Source organism: Oryzias latipes, chromosome 23, assembly GCF_053564925.1.
Source record: "Oryzias latipes strain Hd-rR chromosome 23, Olatipes_Hd-rR_3.1".
In the NCBI taxonomy this organism is placed as follows: Eukaryota; Metazoa; Chordata; class Actinopteri; order Beloniformes; family Adrianichthyidae; genus Oryzias; species Oryzias latipes.
Genome location: NC_136259.1, coordinates 19,606,609 through 19,634,561, shown reverse-complemented (window position 1 = coordinate 19,634,561; position 27,953 = coordinate 19,606,609). Strand labels below are relative to the sequence as shown.

At 39.1% G+C, this 27,953-nt stretch overlaps 4 protein-coding genes across 8 annotated transcripts; 2 read left to right on the top strand and 2 right to left on the bottom strand.

Moving 5' to 3' along the window:
• Positions 1 to 407: 407 nt before the first annotated feature.
• On the top strand, positions 408 to 5,648 carry depdc4 (DEP domain containing 4). The gene is made up of 9 exons (XM_004083176.5): positions 408 to 565; positions 1,043 to 1,466; positions 2,056 to 2,207; positions 2,305 to 2,497; positions 2,633 to 2,883; positions 2,996 to 3,138; positions 3,812 to 3,937; positions 4,164 to 4,242; positions 4,586 to 5,648. The coding sequence occupies exons 1-9, from the start codon at positions 490 to 492 to the stop codon at positions 4,783 to 4,785; spliced, it is 1,644 nt and encodes a 547-aa protein (XP_004083224.1). The 5' UTR covers positions 408 to 489; the 3' UTR covers positions 4,786 to 5,648.
• A 306-nt stretch (positions 5,649 to 5,954) lies between these two features.
• On the top strand, positions 5,955 to 16,834 carry scyl2 (SCY1 like pseudokinase 2). Of its 4 annotated transcripts, none has more exons than XM_011491169.4 (19): positions 5,955 to 6,125; positions 7,022 to 7,218; positions 7,360 to 7,517; positions 8,564 to 8,708; positions 9,077 to 9,226; positions 9,319 to 9,540; positions 10,138 to 10,254; positions 10,345 to 10,470; positions 10,563 to 10,739; positions 10,927 to 10,938; positions 11,133 to 11,255; positions 12,752 to 12,865; positions 12,995 to 13,127; positions 13,221 to 13,339; positions 13,429 to 13,529; positions 14,079 to 14,148; positions 14,226 to 14,303; positions 14,379 to 14,501; positions 14,582 to 16,834. In XM_011491169.4, the coding sequence occupies exons 2-19, from the start codon at positions 7,042 to 7,044 to the stop codon at positions 15,212 to 15,214; spliced, it is 2,778 nt and encodes a 925-aa protein (XP_011489471.1). In that variant the 5' UTR covers positions 5,955 to 6,125; positions 7,022 to 7,041; the 3' UTR covers positions 15,215 to 16,834. The 4 variants fall into 4 exon arrangements, with proteins under 4 accessions (XP_011489471.1, XP_011489472.1, XP_078797686.1 ...); XM_078941560.1 differs by lacking the exon at positions 5,955 to 6,125 and adding an exon at positions 6,164 to 6,335; XM_011491170.4 differs by lacking the exon at positions 10,927 to 10,938.
• On the bottom strand, positions 16,823 to 20,211 carry si:ch211-244b2.3 (protein mono-ADP-ribosyltransferase PARP12). 2 transcript variants are annotated; one of them, XM_020714079.3, is made up of 9 exons: positions 19,973 to 20,211; positions 19,573 to 19,707; positions 18,718 to 18,862; positions 18,541 to 18,652; positions 18,399 to 18,477; positions 18,200 to 18,309; positions 17,635 to 17,740; positions 17,480 to 17,561; positions 16,823 to 17,360 (listed from the first exon to the last, which is right to left on the bottom strand). In XM_020714079.3, exons 2-8 carry the CDS (start codon positions 19,695 to 19,697, stop codon positions 17,525 to 17,527), a joined length of 714 nt encoding a protein of 237 aa, XP_020569738.1. In that variant the 5' UTR covers positions 19,698 to 19,707; positions 19,973 to 20,211; the 3' UTR covers positions 16,823 to 17,360; positions 17,480 to 17,524. The 2 variants fall into 2 exon arrangements, with proteins under 2 accessions (XP_020569738.1, XP_011489469.1); XM_011491167.4 differs by having other exon boundaries at positions 18,204 to 18,309.
• Positions 20,212 to 20,440: 229 nt separating this feature from the next.
• Positions 20,441 to 27,904, bottom strand: LOC101157905 (uncharacterized). Its single transcript, XM_004083174.5, has 10 exons — positions 27,781 to 27,904; positions 27,016 to 27,125; positions 26,710 to 26,902; positions 26,410 to 26,554; positions 25,715 to 25,847; positions 25,489 to 25,609; positions 25,334 to 25,412; positions 24,282 to 24,384; positions 24,087 to 24,204; positions 20,441 to 22,246 (listed from the first exon to the last, which is right to left on the bottom strand). The coding sequence occupies exons 1-10, from the start codon at positions 27,794 to 27,796 to the stop codon at positions 22,185 to 22,187; spliced, it is 1,080 nt and encodes a 359-aa protein (XP_004083222.1). The 5' UTR covers positions 27,797 to 27,904; the 3' UTR covers positions 20,441 to 22,184.
• Between the last annotated feature and the right edge of the window lie 49 nt (positions 27,905 to 27,953).

Here is a 27,953-nt window from a genome sequence, read left to right as displayed (position 1 = left end):
ATGGGAGGTTTGAGGTGAAATAAAAAAATATTGTCCTTACGTCACATGGTACATTCCACCCCTTTCCTTGTTTATGTGGCACAGTTTTTTTGTATGGATGTAACCCACTGTCTTTAAAATAACTGAGATCTCTGCACAAACGTTGCAAAATAGCCATTAATAACTAAATGTCCCATAAAAATAATAAAGTCATCGGTTTAATTTATTACAGTCAGGTCTAGATCAGAAAACCTTCGCTTGGATTTTACTTTAGGACACTAAAATCCTTCTACATTATTTTTTTAGTGCTTAAAAGAACAATTTCAGTGATATCTTTAATTAAATATAATATCAGTACTTTTGTTTCTTAAATATATCATCAAGTCACTTGATGTATCAATAAAGGTACATCCGAGTGGATTTGTAACCTGTAGGGGGCAGCAGCGAGGCGTCAACCAGGAAAAGAAAGGATAGAAGAAGTACGTCATGACGTAACAGCCTGTAGTCGTGATGGCGGTGGATTTGACTCCTCGATTTAGAAGGTTGAACAGCCAAACAAGAAGTTTTCGTGATAATATACAGCATGGTAAGCTCTAATCTTATTTTAGCGACATTTTATTCACTTTAAATTGTATATATTTATTATAGTGGAATCCAATAGAATCTAGCCGTGTAAATAAATTAGACCCTTTTCAATCTGTATAAACACACAGAAAGAGAAATGCTGGGTCAACGTTTTTTACAGGATAGGTAGATCTGGTCCAGTTTCCACCCTAAATGTAGTCAAGTTTAGCGCCCAGCGTTAAAATTGCGCATATCTTTATTTTCCAGAACAACGTTGTCGGTTAAAACAAGATTAATGTTTAACTTTGTGTCCTAGTATGCAGAGCTATGATTGTTTTCTCCTCTTTCACTAGTACAGTCTGTCTGTCTGTCTGTCTGTCTCTCTGTGGGGGTGGGGGGTAAAGCAAAATATACACAGACCTGTGTAAACATTCTATTGCTTCTTCTCTACTTTCGCAGTGAACTAGTTGTCATTTATTGATCTTCTATGTTGCCACAGATTTCTCAGGACCCTTTGGAGCCACCCAGCTGTGGCATAACATCATCCATGCCCTGCAGTCTCAGGTAGAGGTGCAGCGCTGCAGGAGACACCTTCGCGTTCATGCGGAATGCTTCACAGGCTCGGACGCCGTGGACACAGTGCTCAGCTATCTGATGCAGAACGTCATGTTCTGCACAAGCGACTTGTCTCGCCTCAAAGCTGCTCGACTCTGCCAGGCTCTGATGGAGGCTAAGGTGTTTGAGCCAGTGGGAACAAAGCTGTTTCGCAGAGAGAAGGAGGTCACCTTTGAGGACAGCAGCTACAATCTGTACCACTTTCTGGAATATAAAGGGGTGAGCAGTTCCACCGTGAAGGAAGGCAGTGTTGATATAGAAAATATAGAGCCTGAAGAACATGGGGCAAAACGGAAAAAGATGTCACGGTTAGTTTCACTTTTTTTGTTATTATGATGAAAGTTTGTATTTTTTATGACACCATTTTTTAACATTTGTTAATTGTGCACCATTTGCCCACCCCGAATGAAATGGTGTATTTAACATGTTCTCTTGACATTTTTCTGATGATGGAGGTCATGCATAAAGAAAATTAAGCTCTATATTTCATTTCTGAGTAATTCTTTGTTCAAATTGTTAGGAGCAGACAAAAACTGGCATTTAAAAAGATTGTATTTGTTACGTAGAGAATGTGATGGGTGGATCAAACTCTCCCTGCTCAGTTCCATTCTGCTGCATCCACTTGTAGACAAACAGATCAGAGCACGGGAGCGTGTAAACAGAGAGCTCTCAGCAATGGCGAAGGGAAGGGGGGCTGGGTTACTCCATGCCAATGGTCCCGCCAACTTGGAGACAAATTTCTAATGAACTACTGCCACTTCAGCCTAGAAAACAGCACATACTTTGAGGATTTCTGATTAAAATGGCATAATCATAATTAAGGGACCACTGGGAATGCTTTGAAAATATGATGATTAGCAATGCTTGTTATCAAAAACATTCTTTTTTTTCCTGCAGGTTTGATGAATTGTTGACAATCTCCAATCCATTGGCAGTAAAGCCATCAGAGAGAATGGTTGAAAGGCTTTTGAGGACCATTAACCTGCAGCCATGCTTGTCCTCAGCTTTGAAAAAGCCAACCACAAACTCTGGTTTCTTGTCTAAATCTGGTATAAAAAAGAGCATCTTTGTTTGCAATTTAGACAGTAAAAACTTCAACTTTGAGCGGACTTGATCTCTTTCTGTCTTTTTTTTCCGTGATCTCAGTTGTAGATGAGGTTTGGAAGCAGCAGACCCTTCTACAGCTGCTGCAGATGGTTGAGTTGCCTGTGTTGGAGTGCATCCTGACCTCTCCTGAAAGGGTTCAGCCTCAGCGCTGCAGAGTTCCTGTCCACGGAGACTTGGTTATCTCTAACACATGCCTGGACAGGGAGCTGCCAGACACCCTCAATCTACCTCAGTCAGTTGGGAAAAAAAAGTGTTATTCTTTCTTGTTTTGTCAGTAAAATTAGGAAACACAGCAAAAATGAGAGATATGTGTCATTCTCCATTGATGCCTAACTGATGTGACTTTTTGTTGCATCTTTTGTTGCAGAATGGATGAATGGCTGTCAGCAGCAGCAGACTGCTTGGAACTCTTTCCAGACCAGCTGATTATGGTTGCAGGGGAAAAGCTCAGCAAACAAGATGGTGCTGCCTCCATGGAGGCTGCCAACTTGGAGCAAATGATAAGCCATAAGCGACTGCTCTTTGATACTATTGCTAAATACTACAGCGGACAGGACAAAGCCCCGCTTCTCTCAGGGCGCTACTTGGATATACATGCTGCAATTTTGAATTTACTCGGTGAGATTTAAAAAACTTTATTTTCCTTCATAAGGTTTCAATTTAATATCTTTTTTTGCTTAGATTATTATCACTATGAGAGGAAATACTGTTTTTTTTCTTGTATTTCCAGATGAAGGGAAGAGACAGGATGCCATAAGAGCATCCCAGCTGTGTTTGCGACTGCTGGACACGAGCTCCAGGGATGAACTCCGGAGATTGCTGGCCTTCATGGCAACAGCAGCTCAACCAGATGCTTGCCAGTTGCAGAAGAAGGTAGCTTTGGTGGCCCTGAAGTGCAAATCACATCAACAAATCACTCAACACAAAAACATATTAAAGAGAACAATAAAAAAAAAAAATTAAAAACTAACATGTTACAGATCTACACAAAATTCCAGAAAACAAAACTTAAGTAAAATTTCAGAATATAAAGGTAATTACCAGGAATCAAAATGAAAGAAAAAAAAAAAGGATCAAAATAAGAAGTTAGGTCTCATGGGAAATCTTATTTTTTAACAATTCATTTTGATTTCTGGAAATGACTTTTGTTTACCAGAACATTTCCTTTTTCAGTTATTGTTTCATTTTTTGGAATTGTCGTTTGTTTTATTGGAATTGTATTTTGGTTTCTGGAATTTTGTTTTGATCTCTAAAATGCAATCTATTTAAGTTTTTTAGTTGTTCTTTATAAAATTTTTGTTATGTTTTTGCATTGAGGGATTTGTTGAAGGGACTCGTACTTCAGGTCCACTGTGGGAAGCCTTGGACATCACTAACAATACATTTGTTTACAAAAAAATGTGTACACTTGTCTGGAATAAATTCACTTGTTTTTTTAGCATTTATGCTTGTGTGACTGAAAGCAATAATGTTTTTGCATGAACAGTCATTATAGGGTTCAAATAAACTAATTTATTTATTATTAAAGTATTTTTTATGTATTCAGACAGACAACCGGATCCTGGTTTGCCGCACCTTTCAGAGAGCTCTTATTCAGAATCATGAACTGACTCGGTCTCGCAGTGAAACTCTGGTGTACTTCTTGATGGATAATCACACTGAGCTCTTCAAGGTAACCTTCTGCCATTTCTGAGCTGTTTTTGGACCTCCATTTTCATTAAACTTTCAAAAACAGAAACCTTTTTTTATGTTTCTGTGAAGGTAACAGCAATCATTGAAATGATTTTGACTAGATGCATTTTATTTCTCTGTCATTTAATATGCTATATAGAGACATTAGTCATTAAAGAAATTTGGCAGTGAATTCTTTTGCCTGCTATGTGTTTTTTTTTAAACAGACTCCCACAGCCCTTATTGAAGCAGTGAGAGCAGCACTGAGGACACTGCAGCGAGGAAAAGACCCAGACTCTGTTGCAAGTAAGAGACGTTCTCGTAACATTTTGTTAACTTTATGACTTGATGTTTTGCCTCTTTAAACATACTTCCAGACCTTACACGAGTTGGAAATGTGCATCTGTGTTGTGCATAGCTTTCACATGCAGCATTTGCATGATTCTCTGCATTTGTTAATGTAATCCCCTCCGGATGGATTTCTAACTTTTCTTCCTTTTGATTTTGATTTTTATAATTTTTTTAAAGCTGAGTATATTTGCCAAAGAAATATAAAAAATATATATATATACTAAGCAATTAGTCGCAAAAAAGGTTGTTTTGTGGTACACATGGCAATGATGTCAAGTCTCTTGCTTCTGTGTTGCAGCGTTCACATTCTGTCTGCAGGCGACTCCACAGGAGTACGAGGATCAGCGTGAAGCCACCACCCTGAAGAGCCTCAAACAACTTCTCCAGGAGATTTCGTCAAGCAAGAGCATGAAGGTCAAAGAGAAGAGAAAGCTGCTCAAAGAGTTTGAAAAGCATCACCCTGTGGTCTTTCTTCAGCATTTTTCCAGCATTTTCTGAGACTCGATGATCCTTGTTTTCTACACAAAACAATTCAAAAAATGTGCTGGCAGCTGCAGGATTACAAAGGGAATTATTGGTGTTGGAAAAAAGAAGTACATATAGAAGTATGCATACATTGACAAGTGGAACCAATGCAAATCCTGCTAAATCACTGGAGGTCTCGATGTTTTACATATTTTTGTTAAAAAGTTTAATTTCTCAGAAAGAATCGATTCAGCTATAATTACAAGTGATTTTTGCACTTACTTGAAAACTATAATCACATTAACTTCAATTTAGAGTTGTTTGAAAAAAGTAGCAAAAAGTCTTCCAAATGCTGCTCCTCTTACAGCATGAAATATTTGAGATGGATCTGACTTTTCAAACATTGATGTAGGAAAATGTATAAATGAAAGCACTGATGGAATGAAAAGCAATTTTAAAAAATAGGTTTTCTTGAAGCATGTTTTGTTTTTTCTGACTAGATGTAGTAGAAACTAAATCACAAGTTGTGTAGCTCAGGGTAATGAAACATGGTTTCTTTTTAACTAAACTGCAAAAGTAATGTAGACGTTAATTGTAAAAAAATATTGAAACAGTTTTACTTGAAAAATAACCATGATTACTTGATGGAAAGTATTATGTATTGTAACTTTGTTTTGTTTGTGTAATAATTTTACTTTTATTTTTTTTTAATATATGTTCAGTTAATTCTTAGCCATGTTCAGACAAAAATAATTCAGCTGTAAGTTTACTGAATTTTTTATGTTTATTTTTTAGAATTAGTGGTTGTTGGCAAGACACTGAAGCCTGTTATAATGCACTTTGTGATGCTAATTAAAGCATGTAACACTACATGAATAAAATGGTTCTCAATCATAGCCATTTTTGCATTTTTACAACCCTTCGCCAATACAAATATATTGTGAGTGAATGAATATTGCACGGTATTATGGGTTTGAAATAAACACAAACACATAGCAGGCAAAAAAGAGTCGATGGAATCCAATTAAGTGATAAAAAACCATAATAAAAAAGGAAAGAAGGCAGACATTTATGTTTACATAAACATCATTTATTACATTTTCAGTCTGTAAAACCAAAATTAAAAATTTTTAACGTTATTTTTTGTTAAAATATTTGTAGATTCTCATTAACAAAATGGTTAAGTCTGATGACGTCAAAGCACCTGACTCCGTGAGGAAACCCGGAAGTGTTCTGCTAGCCTTAGCTAAGCTAATTCATTTCGTATGCTCCTAGAGACATGGGGGCTGTTTTTCACAGCCTTTACTGACAGCGGTGGTGTCAACCGTCCACTTTGAACAAAACCTCAAATCCAGAGTTCATTGTGTATTAAGGTAAGGCTATTTAAGGACTTCAAAGTCACATCTTTTACATCCAAATGGTCGTTCTTGAGGTGTAAGACTTCTGTTTACTTCTTGCGCATCATCGCTGCTGCTAGTTTAGTTAGCCGAGGTACGTGTCTTTAAAGATCTCTCACTGAGAAAGCCAGGCTCAGCAGTCAGCGTTCTTCAACAGCGATGTCAGTTTCATTGGTGGATTATGAGGTAAAACATGGGTTTTTTGAAATGGATAATTAGGTCATTACGGTTCTGCCGTTGCCAAGGTAATTTTTGTGTGCGTTCAGGCTAATATATATAGCTAACTTGGCTAACATCAATGAATTTCGCAATGAAACTAACTCAGTCAGGCTAAGCGATAAATATGTTTCACCTTAATTTTGTTTCTCATTGTTCTCGTTTGCTAGTTCCTTTTATGTGTTTGTTCTTGACAACCTGTCGAGGGACAGGTGAAGTGGATATTACTCAGCCATTTACAATACATTGTAATATTATTGATTATTAGAAAACACTGATACTATTCATAGTATACAAATCATTACGTGTTTTTAAATTTAATGTGAAATACCAAGAGTATAATTAAATGTATTTACCGGTAGTCAGAAATAATTTCCACAGTTTTGAAGGCAGTTTTTAATGCTTCAGATTTACTTTTAATGATCATACTTCTATGCTCACTTTAATGTATTCAAGTCCATCTCATTAATAGTCTCTTATACTTTTTAATGGATTCATTTATGGGATGGTTGAGGGTTTATCTAAACAATGCAGGGATCTCCTTGAGAGAACAAAGGAAAAAAAAAACCCTCTATATTTGTCTGATCGTGACTCACAGCTGCACTCATTAAACTGCTCACCGGCCCTTCATGGCCATTGTTGTCATGTTCCCTCAGCTGCCAGGTCAGTCCTGAAGATGGAGTCCATGCTGAACAAACTGAAAAGCACCGTTACCAAGGTAACGGCGGATGTCACCAGTGCCGTTATGGGGAATCCAGTGACACGGGAGTTCGAGGTTGGGAAGCATATTGCAAGCGGAGGTCCTGGGCTGTGCTGGAGGATTTATAACGGCACTAAGAAATCCACCAAACAGGTTTGTGGTCTCCTTTATCACAGTTTGCTCTAGACTAGAATAGACAAATTAGTAGATGTAGCATCAAAGAGCGACACTCAGGATATTTTTTAAAGAATCAATATGTATATACTGTTGACATCATTGTTTGCTCTTCCTCAGGAGGTGGCAGTGTTTGTGTTTGATAAGAAGATGATTGACAAGTATCAGAAGTTTGATAAGGACCAAATAATTGACTCGTTGAAAAAAGGGGTGCAACAGCTGACGAGACTGCGTCATCCCCGTCTCTTGACAGTGCAGCATCCTCTGGAAGAATCAAGGTGATAAAACCAAACTGAGACTATGTGGGTTTTTTCTTTTTTGGCTGTTGTGTAACAAAGGCTTCCTGTTTTTCTTTTGCCATTGGTGTGTGAGCATGAGTCTGTCGAAGGGGTTACTTAAGGGTAAAGACCCACTCCAGTGAAAATTGTGTTTTTAACGTGTTTTTGTGACATTTTTCTGATTGTGGAGGACATATTTAAAGAAAATCGAGCTTAAAATTGCATTTCTGAGTATTTCTTTATTTTTGTTGAGAATCAGGAGCTGATGAAGAAACGCCATTTATAAAAGGGCTTACTTGTTATGTAGAAAATCTGCTGGGTGGGCCACAAGCTCCCTGCTCTGCTCCATTCTGAACCATCCACTTGTAGACGACTCCATGTACGTCCTCTCTTTCCTTGTCCAAGCTGGCATCTGGCACAAAACTGTATGGCTGGATACCTCCAGTATTGCTCGCCATTTTTGTTTGCCCCCTAATGCTATGTTGGGGGTGTGAGGGGCTGTAAGCTTGCAGGAGAGAATGTAAACAAAAGAATGATGGGAAATGATGGCAGGCTTACTCCATGCCAGCGGTCCCGCCCACAACTCAGGCAAATTTCTGGTGAACTACTGCTGCTCTGCAGAAACTATGCCCTATGGTTGGGGTTTTGAGGGGTTGTAAGCTACTGGGCGCACATGTAAACAGAGAGGAGAGGAAGGGGGTGGTTAGCGCCACACCAACGGTCCTGCCCATAACTCTGAAGTGAATTTTTGATGAACTCCTGCCGCCCTGCAGAAACTATGTCCTAGAAAACTACCCTTTTTGGCTAAAAACAGCATAATTATAATTAAAAGAGGACTAGAAATGCTTTTAAAATAGATCAAAATATGATTGGAGTGGGTCTTTAAGGCTGTCTGTTGCTTACTTTTTTTATTCAAACAGCTCAAGGTTAAAATTATTGTTTAAAACCTTTTGCATTGTGTCTTTTTTCAAGAATAAGTCTGGATTAAAATTCAGATGTTTTTTCTTTCAAATGACACTGATGCCCTTTCCTCTTCTGGCCCTCAGAGACTGCCTGGCATTCTGCACAGAGCCAGTGTTTGCCAGTCTGTCTAATGTGTTGGGCCAATGGGACAACCTGCCTAGCCCCGTGCCCAAAGACATCAAGGAATACAAACTTTATGACGTGGAAACCAAGTACGGCTTGTTACAGGTTAGAAACCCTCTTTTTTATTATTACGTAGCTTCTTCCAGAATATCATGTCTACAAAAAAGTTAGCATTTCCTCCTAGTATAGTTGTTTAGCAGGTTTTTTCATTATGTTGGCCCCTCCTGCAGACATATATGTTAATTTGCTGCTTTTCTTCTCTTAACCAGTTAAACCAGATGCTGTTTAACAGGCTTTTATGCCAAATAGATTTCACTCCAGCTAAATATATATTTATTCCATCGTTCCCCTCTTGTCTCTTTCATAAATATTTGTTTGCTTTTCTCCTAATAAATATTTGTATAGCTTGCAGTTTGATGCATTTGTAGTTTTGTTTTTTTAAATAAATTTAAACATTTCTTCTCTCTTTTCAGATCTCAGAGGGTTTATCTTTCCTCCACAGTGGGGTCAAAATGGTTCATGGCAACCTATGTCCAGAGAATATCATCCTTAATAAAAGTGGAGCCTGGAAGATCATGGGCTTTGACTTCAGCATCTCCTCCACCAACCCTTCAGATGCTGAGGTAAGAGTGCATGTTAATCCACTCTTCCTGGATTTGTAAATCTCATTTTTTTAAAAACTCTTTTTATTTTATTTCCTACTTAATGTTTTCAGCCAAAGTACACGTGCAAAGAGTGGGAACCCAACCTTCCTCCACTCTGCCTCCCCAACCCAGAGTATCTGGCTCCTGAGTACATACTTTCTGTTAGTTGTGACTCCGCCTCTGACATGTACTCTCTGGGGGTCGTCATGCACGCCGTTTTTAATGAGGGCAAGCCCGTCTTCCAAGTAAACAAGCATGACATTTTTAAGAGCTTCAGCCGGCAGTTGGACCAGGTGAGTAGAGAGGTGTGGCTTTTGTCGCATTACCAGATTAAAGCAGAAGTTTGTAAATGTCACCTAACTAGTTTCCTATTTTGCTGTATAAATTCCTACCCCGATCATCTATGCTGTTTTTAGCTAAATAAAAATACGGTTGGTTTTTTTGGACATAGTTTCTGCAGAGCGACAGGAGTTCATCAGAAATTTGCTTCTGAGTTGTGGGTGGGACCATAAGTTTGATAGAACACCCCCCCCCCCCCCCCCCCTTCCCCTTCCTGTTGTTGAGAGTTTGGAGCAGGGAGCTTGTGGCCCACCCAGCTTAAATTCTATCCCAAAAATGCAATTATTTTCAAACGCTTTTTTCGTCAGCTCCTGATTCACAATGATTTTAATGAAGAAATACTCAGAAATGCCTTTTTGACCTTAATTTTCTTCATATTAATCCTCCATCAGAAAAATGCCACAAGAACATGTTAAAAACACAGAAATCAACAATATCCGTTATATATTTAATAAGAGACAGTTTTAGGGAGTCATAAAAATAGTAAATTTCCTTTTTTTTTCTTCAACTCCAGTCATTTATATATTTATATCAATTCTGTTACATCACAGTTAAGTAGCATGAGTCCAACAGTGCTCGGCAAAATTCCCGAGGAGGTGCGAGAGCATGCGAAGATGCTGCTGAGTGTCACGCCAAACGTCCGGCCAGATGCAGACCAGATAACCAAGGTTTGGCCCGTCATTTATGAGCACGCACATAGTTGACTCCCGTTTATGCTTCTCTGAGACTCCACCCTCTCGTTTCTGCGGAACATCTAGATCCCTTTCTTTGATGATGTTGGCGCAGTCACTCTGCAGTACTTCGACTCCCTTTTCCAGAGGGACAACCTGCAAAAGTCCCAGTTCTACAAAGGTCTCCCAAAAGTTCTGCCCAAACTACCAAAGGTAAAAGGGATTGCTTATTAAGATCCAAAGTAAATGTACATTATTGCCTTTTTTTTTCTACGTTTGCTTTTTCTCTTCTCTTCTGTCATCAGAGAGTGGTGGTGTACCGAATCTTACCAGCGTTGACTTCTGAGTTTGTCAATCCAGACATGGTTCCCTTTGTGCTGCCAAATGTGCTGCTGATCGCAGAGGAGTGCACTAAGGAGGAATATGTGCGCCTCATCATGCCCGACCTCTCGCCTGTCTTCAAGCTGCAGGAGCCGGTCCAGGTGAATATGTTTGTGCAGGATTTGCTGCATGTGCCTGCACCCACAACGCCTTTTCTTTATGGTTTTTTTGAGGTGCTGAACTCGTTGATTATGCGTTTGTTTTGTGATGATGGAAAATGAGCTGAACTTAACATCACTAAAGAGCATGTTGTTGTTTCTCTGTATTTTTCTTCCCATGCCTCTTCAGGCTAGTAATATGGTGAGTGGGTTAGTTTGTGTGGCATGTGAGCTGGTATTTGTCATGTTGCTTTGCTACTAGCATCCGTCTGTTTTAAACATTTCCGTAATCTGTCTTGACTCCCCTAACACCACCCTCCTGTTGCGTATTTGCTGATGTTTTGTTGCTTTTTTTTTAGTTTATCTTCTTTTCTTAACATTGTTTATGCTGTATAGATCTTGCTGATATTCCTGCAAAAAATGGACCTTCTTCTGACAAAAACTCCACCAGAGGACATCAAGAACAGCGTGCTGCCGATGGTCTACAGAGCCGTGGAGGCTCCTTCAATACAAATCCAGGTGAAGATCGCTGCAATTGTGTTATAAAACCCCATTGAAGTCCCACTCTGATGATCTTTTGATCAATTTTCAAAGCGTCCCCAGTTGCCTTTCTAGGACAATTTTTGCAAAGCGGCAGTAGTTTATTCCTAGTTTTATTTATTTATTTGAATAGGGGGGACAGCACATATTAATAAACATTTCTGTCAATATGCCAGAGTTAGCCAAAGGGCTATTTTTCATCTGCAGTAATTACCCTCTGATTTGTGGGCGGGACTATTGACGCGGAGTAAGCCCGACTCTACTTCCCGTCATCCATCTGTTTACACTCTCCCCTTCTAGCGTCCAGCCTCTCACAACCCCAACATAACATTACCAGTGCAACAAAAATGGCGAGCAATATTGGATCGATCCAGCCGTACAGTTTTAAGCCCGATGCCAGCTCAGATGAGTAAAAAACAAAGACGTAACTGAATCTATTTGTCTGCAAGTGGATGCATCAGAATGGAGCGGAGCACAGAGCTTGTGGTTTGCTGTTGAAGGACCGACGTATTTTTCTTTTTATATGTCCTCCCTAATGAAATAATGTCGACTTGTACAAGTTAAAAACACTATTTTCATTGGGAAGTTTGGCAACATACAAATCTACAGAGTTATTATTTCAAAACAGTGATCCTCCTCATAATATGGTTCAAATTTCACAGCCTTGCAGTTGTGCCAATTTTCTTTGGTCTTTTTTAACAGCACATTATGTTATAATAATAATAATAATAATGGATTGGATTTATCTGCGCTTTTCAAGACACCCAAAGCGCTTACATTATGTCCATTATTCATTCACTCCTCATTCATACTTGGTGATGGTAAGCTACGGTTGTAGCCACAGCTGCCCTGGGGCGGACTGACAGAGGCGTGGCTGCCATTTCGCGCCTACGGTCCCTCTGACCATCACCGGGATCATTCATGCGCATTCACACACCAGTGGAGCCACACTGGAGGCAAGGAGGGTGAAGTGTCTTGCCCAAGGACACAACGACATTTTGGCTGGTGGGAGCGGGGATCGAACCGCCAACCCTTCGATCATTGGACGACCCGCTCAACCACCTGAGCCACTGTCGCCCCAAATGTTCTGTTTTCTGATCCGCCAAAGACCATTTTCAGTTTCCTCCATGCCCTGTCTCCTGTCCAGAATGTGTCCATCTTCCAAAATCTATGTAAACATTTGCTCGCGTGCAGATTTTTGGTTTCATTCTACATTACTGGACTTACCAGTACTTTTCTATCGTAAAAAAATAATGCTGATTTATTTGGATTTTGCTTACTGTGGGTTAATTTTGGAACATAACTCCCATGATAGACGAGGGACCACTGTAGAGTTACAATCATTCATCATGTAATTTATAAGGTGCTTTTAGTTGCCACACTGTTGTGCTGTTTTCTCCTTTTGGTGTTTGTAACATTTGAACAGTCGTACAGGAGCTGTCATATTTCAAATCCTCTCATCTTTTGCCGAGCAGGAGCTGTGCTTGAACATCATTCCATCCTTTGCAAACCTGATAGACTATCCCTCCATGAAGAATTCCCTCATCCCCCGGATCAAATCAGCCTGCCTCCAGACCTCCTCTCTTGCTGTGAGTCATACTTCCTGATGTGTCCTTGTGTAGTCCTCTGTGTTTCTCTTCCCACCTAAAATATCAAATCTTTTAACAGTGTATATTTCTATTAACCAATATTTCAATTTTGTGGTTTTCTTTTTGCAGGTGCGAGTGAACTCTTTGGTGTGTTTGGGGAAGATATTGGAATATCTGGACAAATGGTTTGTCATTGATGAGATCCTGCCCTTCCTACAACAAATCCCTTCTAGAGAACCTGCTGTTCTCATGGGCATTTTAGGTAAACAAACCCTAAAAATCAGTTTTATTATTAAGAATGTTTGTTTTCTTGAATAAAACTTGTTTGACTTGCTCCTTTTTTGTTTGTTTTTAGGAATCTATAAGTGCACCTTTAGCCACAAGAAACTTGGCATCCCCAAAGAGCATCTGGCCACTAAAAGTTTGCCTCACCTGGTCTCCCTTAGTATAGATAATAACCTCAATCTTAACCAGGTACAACACAGATAAACAGCTTTAATATTTGTGATTACCGTACCTCTACAGTTTTCTGTTTGTTTAATTTTAGTATTTAAACATTTCAGTTTAATTCCTTCATGGTGGTTATCCGCGAGATGCTGAACCGCATGGAGGCTGAACACAAGACCAAGCTGGAGCAGCTGCATGCCATGCAGGAGCAGCAGAGGTGTCTGTCTCAAACTGATTCACTCATTCTTTAAAACGAAAACTGTCATAAAGGGTTATGGGATTTGTTGTTTTTTCTCTCCAATTACTTCAATGTTTGAGATAACACAAATTAATAACGGTTGATAGATTCCAGTTAAGAATACTGCCGAACTACTGAATCAATTTGGTTTTAATTATTAATTTCACATATTCAACACAAGTCAATTAAAAATCAGTTTCAGATGCTCAATTTCTATTTAAAATTGAAAGTAGCAGGAAAGAAATCCACTTCTTATAACTTAAATAGTGTTTGTTATCATGGCTAACAAACAGGTATTTTGGCAGACTCACAAAAAGTAAAACATATCTATCACTAACTGGACAAGTAAGACACCAGAGCATTAAACTTCATCAAAAGTCTGGCAAGATTATTACAATACAACAAAATAACAACATTCAACTAAATGATATAAAACATTCAAATTCAGAATTTGTTTATTTCAGTAAATATTTTGTGATTTTTACCAACCTTGCATCTGACTTCATTCTGTTTTACTTTGTCCGACAGGAGTCTTAATATCTCAAATCCACTGAATCAATCAGAAGAAATCAAGAGCCCCCCTAGTTCTGGTAACCAGGTAAGAGGATGGGAAGCTGCACTCACTGACTGCAATAAAAAGGTTTTCTGTCACTGATTCCAATCCGTCCATGTCAGATTGATGACATCTTTGGGAGCTCGGGTGTGAATGGAAAAGAAAATGGGTCTGCTGCCCCCACCTCACAGCCTAATCGAGTAGGCAGCCGACATTAAGCAGCTTTATCTCTTTGTTAGGAAGCGTTGTCTAAACTAGTCTGCTTTGGATGGTAGGTGTCTCTGACTCTGGAGGAGAAGCAGAGGTTGGCCAAGGAGCAGGAGCAGGCAGCTAAACTAAGGAGCCAGCAGCCGTTGGCGCCACAGGCGGTCAAAGCCGCCTCCACCTCTAGCTCACAGGTGAGATCTAAAATAAAATAAAAAAACGTTCCTCAAAACGCTAATGACATTAGACGATTAATCAGCTGTTTCTGTTGCAGACCAAGGATCTGACCAGCAGCCTTTTCAACAGCATGACGGCAATAGACAACTTGTCCTTGGCCAACACGGTGCGGCCCGCTCCAGTGCCAGGTCCCACCATGCCTGCCTTCCCCTCTGCTACTCCCGTGGTTGGATCCATGGGCCCCCCCGTCCCCAATGGTTTCAACCCGACTTTGGGCTTCCAGACTGGAGGTATGGGAATGGGCATGCGGCCCTCGGGCCCCAACCTCTACAGCGGAATGGCGGCCACAACCAGCACCCCGAACTTCGGAGCCCTGGCGCATAACCAAGGACCATCTGGGTCCATGAGCAAAGCTCCAGACATGTCCGCTTTGGACAACCTTTTTACACCCAGCAAGCCCAAAGTTCCTCTCAACCAAATGGGCCCCAAAGCTCCTCCTGGAAACGGCAGCCCATGGCTCAGTCAGTTCGGTGCAACCCAGAGCCCTCAGACTCAGATGCAGAATGTGCCAGTAGGTATGGGAGGGGCGTCTAGTGGCTTTGGGATGCAAGCAAACCCTTTCTTCAGCCCGCAGAACTTTTCTCAACCAGCTGCTGCTCCTGCCATGAACCAGGCTGGGGTCAAACACAGTGCATCTGCGAACAATGACCTGAAGGACTTGTTTGGCTAAAGAATGTTGAGTCGATGACCACGGACAGAAGAGCTTTGCCGTCTCCCAGAACAAAAGTGGAGAACAGGCTGTCTGTTTAGTATTTTAAACTTCACTTGAATATAAAGTCTTGTACTCACAGCCTGCTGGCAACTGAACCTTCACCCAAATTCCATTTCTACTTGACCAAGAGGGACAGACGCTTCTTCTATGCTGTGTTCTTTAAAGGCTGGGGGTTTCCTACTCTTTTCTACTTTACATTCTTGCAAGTCCAGATGAGTTGAATTGAGCTTAAGTTATTTTTAGTTTTAAAAGACGTTTAATTTTACAGAAAAACATCTAGCATCTTCATTTCCTAGTCTGCTCCTTTTTTAGCTACCCTGCTCTGTAGAATCTGCTGCATGCAAAGAGATCAGAGGCTTCAAAACAGATCACCCCGACGGTCTAAATCCAAAGGGACTTGAAAAGTAGCTTTGACTAAACGGGAATCAATGATTTACATCCTGAGGGTGAATCTGAAGCAGTTACAGAATAAATACAACAAAATCGCACTGTTTATCTCCATGGCAACTCATCTTCCCCAACATCAGGACCTTTTTTTTTCTTGTTTGAAAATTCCCTTCTTATCATTCAATTTCTTCATTTAGAGTTCTATAAAGAAACGTTAATTTTAGAATTTGCCAATAATCAAACCAAATAGATTTGTTTTCTTTTTTTCTGCATGAAGAACTGCAGATGAAGGTAGTAGAGGGTGATGCGTGCAGCGGCTGTTACAGCTGTGATGCTCATGCCAGCACCTGCACTGTTTGTTGTGCCTTACAAAGGTACGTGCATAGAAGTAGACACAGGGATTTGTTACTCTTTTTGTGAAATTAGCTGCTTTTTTTTTTTTTTTTTTTTTTTTTTTTGCAGGTTTTGTAATAAATTAAATATTTAAATTTATTTTACTCTTGAAAGTAATAATTCTAGTTGATTACTTTGAAGATATGTTTTATGTATTCATCTGCTAAATTTATGGAATTCAAGTCAACACAAAATGTGAACATCTAGTGTGTTTCTTATGTTCCTGTGTAAACGGTAAAGAGGCCTTAAATGAGTCCAGTGCAATAAATCTGAGGAATCGATGGACTAAAATTACTCTGCAAGTCCTTTTTTTTAACTATCAACTCAATAATAGTTTCAAAAATCCATCAAATTAGCTTTTAGTGATCGTTTGGTGTAAATTTGAAGTTTTTTTTAATTTTAGATGCACCTTGCTCACGCCGTTTCTGCTGATGACTGTTGTCAACAACATGGATTGTAAAGTGTTTTTTTTTTGTTTTTTTTTTGCCTCACGGAAATCTGCTTGCTGTCCATTCACTCGTTCATGACGTCACCAGACTAGAAATGTGTTGTCTGTGGAGGATTTTCGATCAACGTGAGCGCGTTTCGACTTCATCAGAGCCTTTGTCGCATATTTTGACCTCAAAGCTGAAAACTGATTCCTATTCTTCTACTGGAACATTTGTATTCTGCTGTCATGTTTGTGAAGTGTGAGCTTTGTTTTATGTGTGAAGATTCTGGTTTCTAAGGTGGTTCACTGAAGATCTGTACATATATATATATATATAAAAAGTACACAATAAAATATTCCATAGAAAATTGTCTTTATTCGTTAGATTGATCACACCTAATAGGAACTTTTATTTACAAAGGGGAGAAAAATCATGACAAATACATCTATTTATGTAGTCAAATAGACCTATGAATGAATTATTTTACATTTTAATTTGAGAGAAATATCAGTGTTTCTGGTTAAAACAGCAAAAATATACATAGTTTAGATAAAGATTTAAATTAGATTGTTTCATCGTGTGTTAGATATTAAAGTAACTTAAGCTGTAAATGCACCAAACGAGTAGAGATCTTGTTTATAAAGGAAATATTAGGGTTTTGAGACAGGACGTTCATCCTCTCATTCACTGCTGAGTTCTTCTCCCAGCTCTGCCCGTGTTTGTGGACAGGTTCCTCTGAGTCATGGCCACAAAAACACATGATTTAGTGCAGATGTTAAAAAAAAAAATCAAAGTTTCAATACTTTCAAAAATGTCCGTTTGAAGCTGAAGTCCGTGGTGTCAAAAGTCAGCTGGAGTTCAATGTCCTGACTGGAAATGCTACACGGGTTTTCCTACAATGAAGGAGATTTATCCACATTAGAGAAATGTTGGATGTATATATATATATATATTTCTTTATTGGACATTTATTTATTTTTCCCAACATCAAACAGAAGAAATAAATCCTGACCTGTTGCCTGGTTGTACTCTAGAGCCAGCAGTCCTCCTCACTGCTCTAGTTGTCCCAAAAACATGGTTGACTTGACACATTCCTGTGATAAAACATGGCATTAAACCTCTGACTATTAGAAAAGCAAACACGTTCATGCTGTGTGTGAACAATACTTGAAAAATCCAGTGTGTATGAGTATTTGTGGGTGGTGAAGTGGAGCTTGCCCTGTGGGTTCAGCTTGTATTCTCGTTCTATATCGGAGCTGTCGCATGAGCAGATCTGCACAAAAGCAAACAAAAACACAAACTGAGAAAAACGCCGTGCTACCACTTTGCTCTGGAGCATAAACTAAGTTCAGTTTACTTTCAATCAAATAATATGGATCATGTACAGAAGTGCAGTTATCCATTTTAATTTAGGTAGGTCCTGCGGCTGTCCCACAATAATTTCAAAGTTTCTTTTGGATGCCCCTGAGTCGTGTGTTTTGGTTTCATTTGTGGATTTTAAAAAATTTTCTGGCCCCATCCACTTTTCTTAATGGTTTCTCCCGCTATGATGTCCTCATTTTTTGGCCAAAATTCATTTTGAGAGGGTGTTACTTAAAAATTTTGTGGGTTTTTGAGTATGTGGCGGGGGAAATGTTTGAAAAGAAAAAATAAATTGTTAAGCAGTCTGGTCCTTGCAGTCCAGGAATATGGTAGAACATGAAGCACAGGATCAATGAGAAGGTATACATACGTACATGTGCCTGATATTCTGTCCACTGCCCCTGATCTCCCATAAACTCCCACTTAGAGCCTGGCGCAGACAGCTGAGTTGGCCCAGCCAGGACTGTGGTGGTGTAAAGTCTGCATCCAGGGACATGACAGGACTCTAAGCTTGCTTAAATTAATTTCTCCAAGAATCTTTTAGGAATGCATTCATGAAGGAATCTCACCCCGCAGTGTTGGAGGGGAATTTTGGACGCCTGCGAATATTCCTCTGCAAGCCTGTGACGAGGTTTTTTTGGGTCATAGCTAAAAGAAAAACACCATGATTTACTTGTACCAACAGTTATAACAAACATCCATGTCACTTACTGGAAAAATCCATTGAGTAGCCGTTGGAACCCACGGTAAACCTGAGGCTCCCCTGAGGATACAAAGTGAAGTGATGCTCGATGTCTTTACTGCTGATGGACGTGCCGGGGCCCTTAATGTGAGGAGAAATGAGTCAACTCTCTACAAAATCTGATAAACCAGAAGACCCTTCCTCACCTTGGATCCATATTCACACCACAGGTGGTCATCCCTGAAATACCAGCCCACTTCTTCTTCTTGGTCAGAAGGCAGGAGGCAGAGTCTCTGAACTCGGAAATCTTCATTCGATGTCTCCAATGTGTCAAAATCTATGAATATCTTTCTATAAAAAAGCAAAAGAATGAATAAAAAGCATTTGTTTCCTTTTAGTTTTTCCTACTCCGATCATTTTTTGATCTATTGTAAAAGCGTACCCAGTGGTCTTTTAGTTAGCATTATGCAGTTATTAGTTAAAATAAATATGAAAACTGTCGGGTTTTTTTAGGGCATAGTTTCTGCAGAGCGGCAGTAGTTCACCAGAAATTTGCTCGAGTTGTAGGTCAGACCGCTGGTAAGCCTGCCATCATTTCCCATCATTCTTTTGTTAACACCCTCTCCCGCTAGCGTACAGCCCCTCACGCCCCCTGATCTAACATTAGCTGTGCAACAAAAATGGCGAGCAATATTGGAGCTAATCAGCCGTACAGTTTTGAGCCAGATACTACACAGCTCACTCCATTGACTACTGTCTTTAAAATAATTTATGTCAATGTTTATGTTTTTGAGAATTTTGATTTACTTTAAATTAACCCTTGTGCTATCCTAGGCATTTTACCATTGGAAGTTGGGTCATCTAGACCCACTAGACAGTGCGCTGAACCTTTTTTCTTCAATGATTTGTGATCTTCACTGGTGTCCATGGATTACATGAAATCTTTCCACCTTTGTCATGGTTGGAGTAACACGTCAATGGTCATCTGGACCCCATAGGATAGCACAAGGGTTTTAACCAGAGTTTGTGAAGGATCTGATGAAAAGTTGAACTCTTCTGACCCCATGCTTGTGTTGATGGTAATTCCCTTGGCTCCAGGCTGGCAGTAGTGAGCCTCGATGACATGGTCGTTGTCGATCCTCTGCCACCGATTTTCAACCAGCAGCTGCCACTCAAAATACTTCATGCTACTACCTCTGTAACAAAAAAAAACCTTTTTACTCAAATACTGCCTTAGATTTGTCCTCACTGTTAGCTTTAATGATTTTCTTTGGCTGGATACAATTCTTCATTAAAATCTCTTGGAATATGAATTATGAAAAAAAAGAAAAGGTCAGATACAAATCACCAGTTCCAAAGCAGTAGCCTTCCTCTTTTTTACTGTACTGCTCGACATAAAAGCTAACGTACAAAACAAGGTAGGTTTACTTCAGCGAGTTGTGTGTGGACCAGCAGACTTACCATCATCTAGGGAAATTCCCCACAAAGTAAATCTAGTTGACGGGGTCAAAAAAAATGAACAGAATTCACTGTAATTCAGTTACTAATCCATAATCCACACGTTGGAGTCAGCTCACCCTTTTTTTTTTTGCTTTCAACCAATGCTTGACACACCCAGCTGGAATACAAAAGTCAGTCCAGAAAGACGAGCAATAAAAGTTGATTCTTTTCCTTCTCAGAAAAGGGAGCGCAGATTATCCTCGAGCATTACATACCAAACAAAAATAGACACGACCCAAATGCTCAACTATGCATTCCTTGTGAGGATGGTTCACTTTCTGTTTCGATTTTTGTTCTTGTCATGTGTTTTAACCCCCTTCGCCTCCATTACAGGCACACCAGAGTCAGCCTTAATGTATTTAATTATGAAAAATATGAAAAAAAAATTGCATTTTTGTGATGACAGATTGAGAAACACACAATCAGAGATCTATTCAAATCAGCTTTATTCATTTTAAAACAAAAGCAGAAAACAATCATTTTCAGTTTGACTGACATTTCCCCCTTTAAATCAAAGAAGCACATATAAAGGGGATAATTTGATTAAATGTTCAGAATAAATGTCTTTCACAGAAATCAAAAACCAAGAAAGACAATGATTGGGATTTTTCACTGCTACTATCTAAACGTGTGATTAGGGCAGCTTGTTTCTGTTAAACTTTGACTATATTAGTACAATGACCTTAGACAAGGGTGGAACATTGAGGTATTATTGGTAAACGGGACACTTTGGGGTAATTTTCAACTCATGAAGCATAAAGTGAAAATAAACCAACACCTTCAATTGGCACTTAAAGCGCCTGTACCATGTTATTCTTAAGCCTTTTATAGTAAACAATATTCATGTATATGATTATATATTACCTTTGGCAGACAAAAGAACACATCTTTTATTAAATATTTGTTATTTTCCTGAGTTATTTTCCAACGACTCAATTTCTGTTTTTGCTCCTTGTGGGTGTCGCCATTTCATGACGTCAAACCAGAGTCGGCCTCGGCAGTGTGTCTGCGTCTCGCCCACAAAACAAAAGCAAGCAACATCTGAACTTTTACAAAGATGGATGTGCATATAAAAGCAAAGAGTCTTTGCCAAACACCACCAGCTCTGTGGAGAGAGTGTGTTTGATTGGGGGCGGAGCTGGCAGCACAGACTCTTCCTGGAAGGGGCGGTTCTCACTTCTCTACATCACAATGTGAGAACCCGCTCGTCTCCGTGGGTTGGGAGGGGCTGGTGCTCAGAAAGCAGGTTTTTTAGAGGAATACTACGACATGTGTGAACGCATCAAAATACTACTTTGGGTTTCTTTTCGTGAGGAATGAACAGTACAATACAGATAAAAGCTCAAAGAATTGTTATTGCTGGATAAAGGCCCTTGAATTGAAAATCTACAGTATATTACATATAGTTTCATTACATGAAAAGAGACAGGGGCTGTGTCCGAATCTCCCCAACGACTCCCTAACCCCTAACCCCCCAATTCAGACACCACGTTCACTACTTTTTTTCTTCTTTTAAAAAAGAAAAAAAAAAAAGCAAATATGATGTCACCCATTTGCTGAAAACATTTTATAAAGACTATTTATGAATCTACTGTGTTCTGATGATCAAAACCTGGATAATTTATGAAAAAAATTAAAGTAAACAAATATTTTTCAAGTGACAAATCCTTCAAACTATGCATTATGGTCTATATTCTCCAATCTACTGAGCATCAATGCTCACCAGACTTTCGCAGAGACTTATGGGAAATTTCTTGGGCACTGGATTTTGGAATTGTAGATACGGTACAACATAAAAAGGCAAAAACGCCCTATATAATGCACTAAACAGTGAGGGAATTCGGACATAACCAGGATGGCTTACACACTTCTGTAAACAATTTCATATATGTTGGTAATTTTTTTCTTGGATTTAAAAATAAAAACACCTTCAGCACCTTTAAACATAAGTGCACAATTCTCTTTACCATTCAGAGATTCAAACATATCTTTAGAGGCAATTTGTTGAGCTCACATAAACATCAAAGCCAACGGTTATGTTGAACTGTATTCTGTAAGGGATAATGTGCATTATGAGAAATTAACGTAAGCCTGAACCGTCCAGCCTGAACTTTCATCTAAATAATAATCCAAACATTTGTTATGAAACCTTCAACAAAATTCGTCTTTCTTCTCATACCAACACACGCTGGATCTTGCGAGTACGCATAGTGTTGAGGTTGGTCTGAGTCATTGCTGAAAAAACAAACACAAACACTTGTTAACCCTTACATTTATACATCCTTCCTTATATAATCATCAAATCACATAAATGGAGAGCTTTATTTTTTTTTTTAGCAGTAGGGCGCTCGAGCTCTGATTGGAAGATTGCAGGTTGGATTCCCGCCTTGCCCGTGTTGAAGTGTCCTTGGGCAAGACACTGAACCCCACCTGGGGGGTATTCCAGAAAGCAGGTTATGCTAGCTACCACGGTAAGTTTGAGGCTAAGGAAGTTGATAACCTCAGTTTTCGGTTCCTGAAATGGAGGTATGTTTCAGGGTAGGTCATGTTGCCATGGCAACTCATGCTCTAAACATAATCTGGTCTGGAGCAGGTTTAGTTGAAGGTTAGTTTGTTTACAGAGAGGTGAAGCAGCATGGTGTGTCCATTTGAAGAGGATTTAGTGGATGAAGAAGCTCAGATAATACTTTTTCCACCATGAGAGGGTGATAAGATCACATATGGATGTTGGAAAATCAAACTTTTTTACTTTTTTCTAACATAGTTATTTGCTTCAGTTAAGATAAATCATTTGTTTGTTAAATCAGTTTAAAAATAACACGCAGTTTTCAGACAGTTATTTTACTTTCATTCAAATTAATTCAATTAAGTAGGTGTAACGTTGGTCCTGCTGTTGGATCAGCACCGCAAAGGATTGTGGGATACCATTTCCTTTGCCTATCTGGACGGAGTTTGGTTTAAGTGTGGGTTTTTGACCAAATGTGTTTAGTTGTTTAGCTGTTTTACTGTGTTGTGCCATGTTTTGCTGAGTTGTTTAGTCCTACTGTGCTTAGGTCTCTGCACCATGAGTGAGAGTGAAGGAGAGGATGATGAGTTTATATAGCACCCCTACTGACATTTACCATAATGACAATGATGGAAAATTCTTGAATGAATTTGTGCACAACATGCATTTTTTTCCCGTCCTTTTTATTGTTATAAAAATGAGCATATCTGCCGGCTCATACTTAGACATATGAGAGATCAATAATTATAATTAATTAAGGTGGAAAAAATATTAGTTGAATTGGAGTAATATGACATTTAGTTAGATAAATACATAAATTTGAGTTGTATAAACAATTATTGAGTTTTATAGACGTAGGAAATTAGGTTGATTAAATTTAACTCAATTATTTGTTACCATAGAAGTAATTCATTTAAGGTGGCAAAATTGGATAAGTTATATTTATATACATATATATGCCTCACAAGGAAAATGGAAATAAGATCAGAAACTCATGCGTTTACGTTCTCTGTTCTTCTACTACAAGCAGAAACTCTTTCTTTTGCTGATGCAGCCATGTTACTTTTTTGATGGACGTATAATCTTCATACGCCATCATTAAAAACCTCAGACTCCGTCTCACCGAAGTACAGCGCTTTCTTTTTTTCCACGCGTTTCCATGGTGACTCCAGAAATCGGCGATCCATTGAGAATGTCTTTATGTACTTAACATACCCGTGCATTAACCCAGGGTTACCAAGTCGAGCGTAATTACGCTAACTCATATCCGGTCTTTTGGAACCGACATACCCCGAGTAAGCAAGTTCAGGCGGATTTCAGCCAGAGTTCAGGGTTAAAGTCAGGCTAGTTTAAACATGCTTCCTGGAATACCCCCCTGGTGGAAGGTTGGTGCCAGTGTTCGGCAGCGGAGCCGCCATCAGTGTGTGAATGTGTGTGTGAATGTTTGATTTGGACTTTGACTGTAAAGCGCTTAGGGCCTTTGAGGAAGGTAGAAAAGCGCTATATAAGTATACGGCATTCACCATTTAGTTATTTACTTTCAAATAATGGATTTAAAGTAAAGCTAACCTCCTAAGTCCAGCTGGTAATCTTGTCCCTGTACTCTGAAGTTCATGCGGTCTCTAGGATTTTGCTGGTACCTTCTTTCAATGTCATCACTGCTTATGGAGCATGCAGTAGAGCCTGCCTGTTGAAACAGTGGATTTAAACAGCTATGAATCAACAAAATACCTCCACTAAAACCTGACTCCAAAGGTGTCCTACCCTAGATTTGAAAATGTGCCATTTTCCTGAGTCTCCTTTGAATTCCCACTGTGGCTTGGAGCCCAAATTAGGCCTGGAAAGCAATGAGGCTGCTTGGCCAGATCTAAAACAAACAAACAAACAAACAAACAAAAACCATAAAAGTTAGAGTTCTCATTAAATATTCAAATAAAGTTTTTGTCAGAAGTTAGACTCACAAGAAAAGAAAATAGACTCCGGATTTATGTGTGTGTAATTCTTGATTTGTAACTCATCAAATACATTTGGTGCGTAACTGTGTGTACTTGTAATTGTATATTCACGTGTACACTTGAATATCAAAAACCACAATTACACACAGATCATAGTTTAAAGTGCACAAGAGGTTGCTAGATTCCCTTCACATCTTCAGATTTCTGTGTAGATGATGCGTTTAAATGCTGCTAGAATGCTGGGTCATCAGAGTTTCCTTATCAGCTGATTTGACATTAGATTGAGAATAACATCTAGTAAAAACGTGACAATTTTTCCACTTTCATGAACATGATAATTAAGATTTAAAATTTGTCATAGATGTTTTTAAAACGCTCATTTTTTTCAAGATTTTCCTGAACTCATCGCTCTCTCTCGGCAGCGCCGCCCGACAGGCACAACAGAGAAGCTCTGATCCTCAATCGCTGGCAGGCAGCACCAGGTACTTCGACACCCATCGGTTACCATCTACTGCACACGAGAAACGAGTACTTTTTCATTTATTTTACCCTGGTGTCCCTTTAGGGGCTCCGTAGAAAAACCAAAAGTGTTTTAATTTAATTTAGAAGCTCAGTGTTATATTGTTTGGCACAGAAAGTCATTTTACTTTTATGCTGGGGCATTGAGGGAGGTTGGAGCCCAAATTGTACAGAGCACCTGATTGGCTGAGAACGTCCAGCTCGGGTTTAAATACTCCCACATCATCATCATGATTGGTTACTATATTTACTGATGTTTTAGAAATGATTTGGTATTAGATGCCCAGCTATAACATCTAACCCCCCCCCCCCCCCCACACACACACACACACACACACTCACTGTTTGGTCATCTGCTGGTTTCTGAACAGCGGCCGTCGAGCGACTTTCCTCTTTTTGCTTTGACCAACTTGAAACATACCTGACAAAGGATGTAACAGGTTAAAGAAATGTACAGTATGATGGTGAATTCAATTCAACAAATGAAAAAGTTTCACCTCTGAATCTAATCTCCACTGTTTGACCGCCGATACTGAATGAGAAAGAGCCTGATGGGTTACTCTGGAACCTCTTCTCTATGTCAGAGCTCTTCACTGGACAGGGGTCGCCTGCTGAATTCTGACAACAACACAACAACCTTTATACAAATCTGGAGCTAATTTGAGTTTTAGTTAAAAATAATTCAGGTAAATTTAAAAACAAACAAATGGGGCAGTCCCTCACTTTTTCTCCATACTTGATCCACTTACGTCGCAGTAAGCAGTACCACGCCCACACAGTGTTACCGTCATCCAAACGCCTCACTCTCACATTCTTTCCATACACTGCAATCCTTCTAAAATCAATGCTCACAGCCCTGCAGAGACAAAACAAAGGAAAAATTAAAGTTGCACTATGATCAGCCTTTCAAACATTCTCAGTGGTCTTTTAATTATGATTTTTAGCCAAAATGTTGTTTTATGGGACATAGTTTCTGCAGAGGGGCAGTAGTTCATTAGAAATTCAACTCTGAGTTGTGGGCGGGACTTCTGCCGTGAGGTAAGCCCGCCCCTGCATCCCGACAGCCCTCTGTTTTACACGTTCTCCCACTCGCTTACAGCCTCTCATACCCCCCAACCTAACATTAGTGGTACAACAAACATGGTGATCAATATCTGAGCTATCCAGCAGTACCGTTTTGAGCCAGATGCCGGCTCGAACAGGGAAAAGAAAGATGTTAATGAGTCCCTTCATTTACAAGTGGATGCATCAGAATAGAGCAGAGCAAGGAGCTTGTGGCCCACTGGCTATAAAGCACCTACGTCACTGCTACAAATGTTTTTTTCAAACTGCATATTTTTGCCTGCTCCACATTCCCAACAACTTGAATAAAGACATAATAACAAAGAAAGCACTTGAATTTATATGCTCTCTCTTACCCATATTTTGTGTTGTAGATTTTTATACTTTTGGTGTGCGGCAGCGAGTACTGGGCCTCAAGGATGTGATCATTTTCAATGTCTTTCCAACCATTTCCACCATTTAGCTGCCACTGGTAGTATCGGCCGTCAGTAAGTTTTGGACCTGAATGCAAATAAAAAACTTAGACGTCCTAAATTTCAACATTTAGGTATACAAGAAGAAAGACACAACAGCAAAAACAAAGAGAACAATCTAAGCCATTTTAAAGCAACTAACCAATTATTGTACGAGACATCATAATAGAAAAACTTTCTTACAGCTTGTTGGTTCACTTTGAGATCTGCTTTTTCCAGAAGGAGCCCCGCCACCAACAGTGTGGTTAAGTCTACATTTGGATCCGTAGCGGCAGTTTCCTTTTACAAAATACTTGCAGATGTGCGAGTAGGAGCAGGCTTTCCCATTCTTGCAGTAACCTTTATTGTAATATTTGCAGGGTTTTATGTCCTTACCCTTAAAATATAAATTATATGTTTACCTCTTGTGCAAACAGAGTTAACGAGGAGTTTCTTGTGACTTTTCATCCTCTTTTCATTTTCTCAAAAAAACAAACAAAGTAAACATACCTGATTTCTGTCATCACTGTCAATCGAGTTTTTGTCACTGTCAATCGAGTATGTGTCACTGTCAGGCTCAGACTGATAAATATCACTCCCACTCAAATCATCAGCAGAATCTGGAAAATTAATCAAATAAAATTTCAAAGAACATGATTTTAGTTTCTTGTGGTGCAGAATGGAAAGAAGGTGAGTACATCAAATTTGTGTTTAATGTACACAATGGCTTTGTAAGACACCTAGAGGCCCCAGATATGCAGATTTACGGGGTCTCTGTCTAAATCATTTACTTTGCTGCCCCCTGCTGGTATAAATTAAACATCTAATCATTGTCGCTAAACAGTATCTTTTGTGAGAAATTCATTAAAACAAATATATATAACAACTACGATTAAGGTTTGAATATTTTTTATACTATAGAAATTTCCTGAGAAACTCAGAAACTAAAAGTTAGTCCAAGTTTTACGTTCTACGGACAAAAACGAAACTAAAATTGTTCACGTCAAAGTATTGATTGACAAAAAAAAACAACCCCGGATATTCTGATGATATTAATCTAATTCAATTTTTAATTTATTGCGGACTTATTTTTAAAATGATCATTTTATACTTTGTTTTATACTCAAATCATCTAGAGACATACTGAAATTAAACAAAAGACAACAAAGTTAAGTAAGAATATATGTTTACGTAAAAACGTATTCATTTTTTTCCAAAATAAATGTCATAAACAATTTAAAGGTTATTCAAAAGTCAAATTTAAAAGTGCATTACCGTAAGCAGTCGCCATCGCTGCTTTAAAAAAGACTTTCGATTTCCTTTCCACATGCCGTTTCTAAATGCCGTCTATGAATCTGACGGTGAGAAGGAAGCCCCGCCCACTTATAAACATGTGGTGGAAACAAGTCCAACAACACAACACAAAGAAAATAAAAACAAATAAAAAA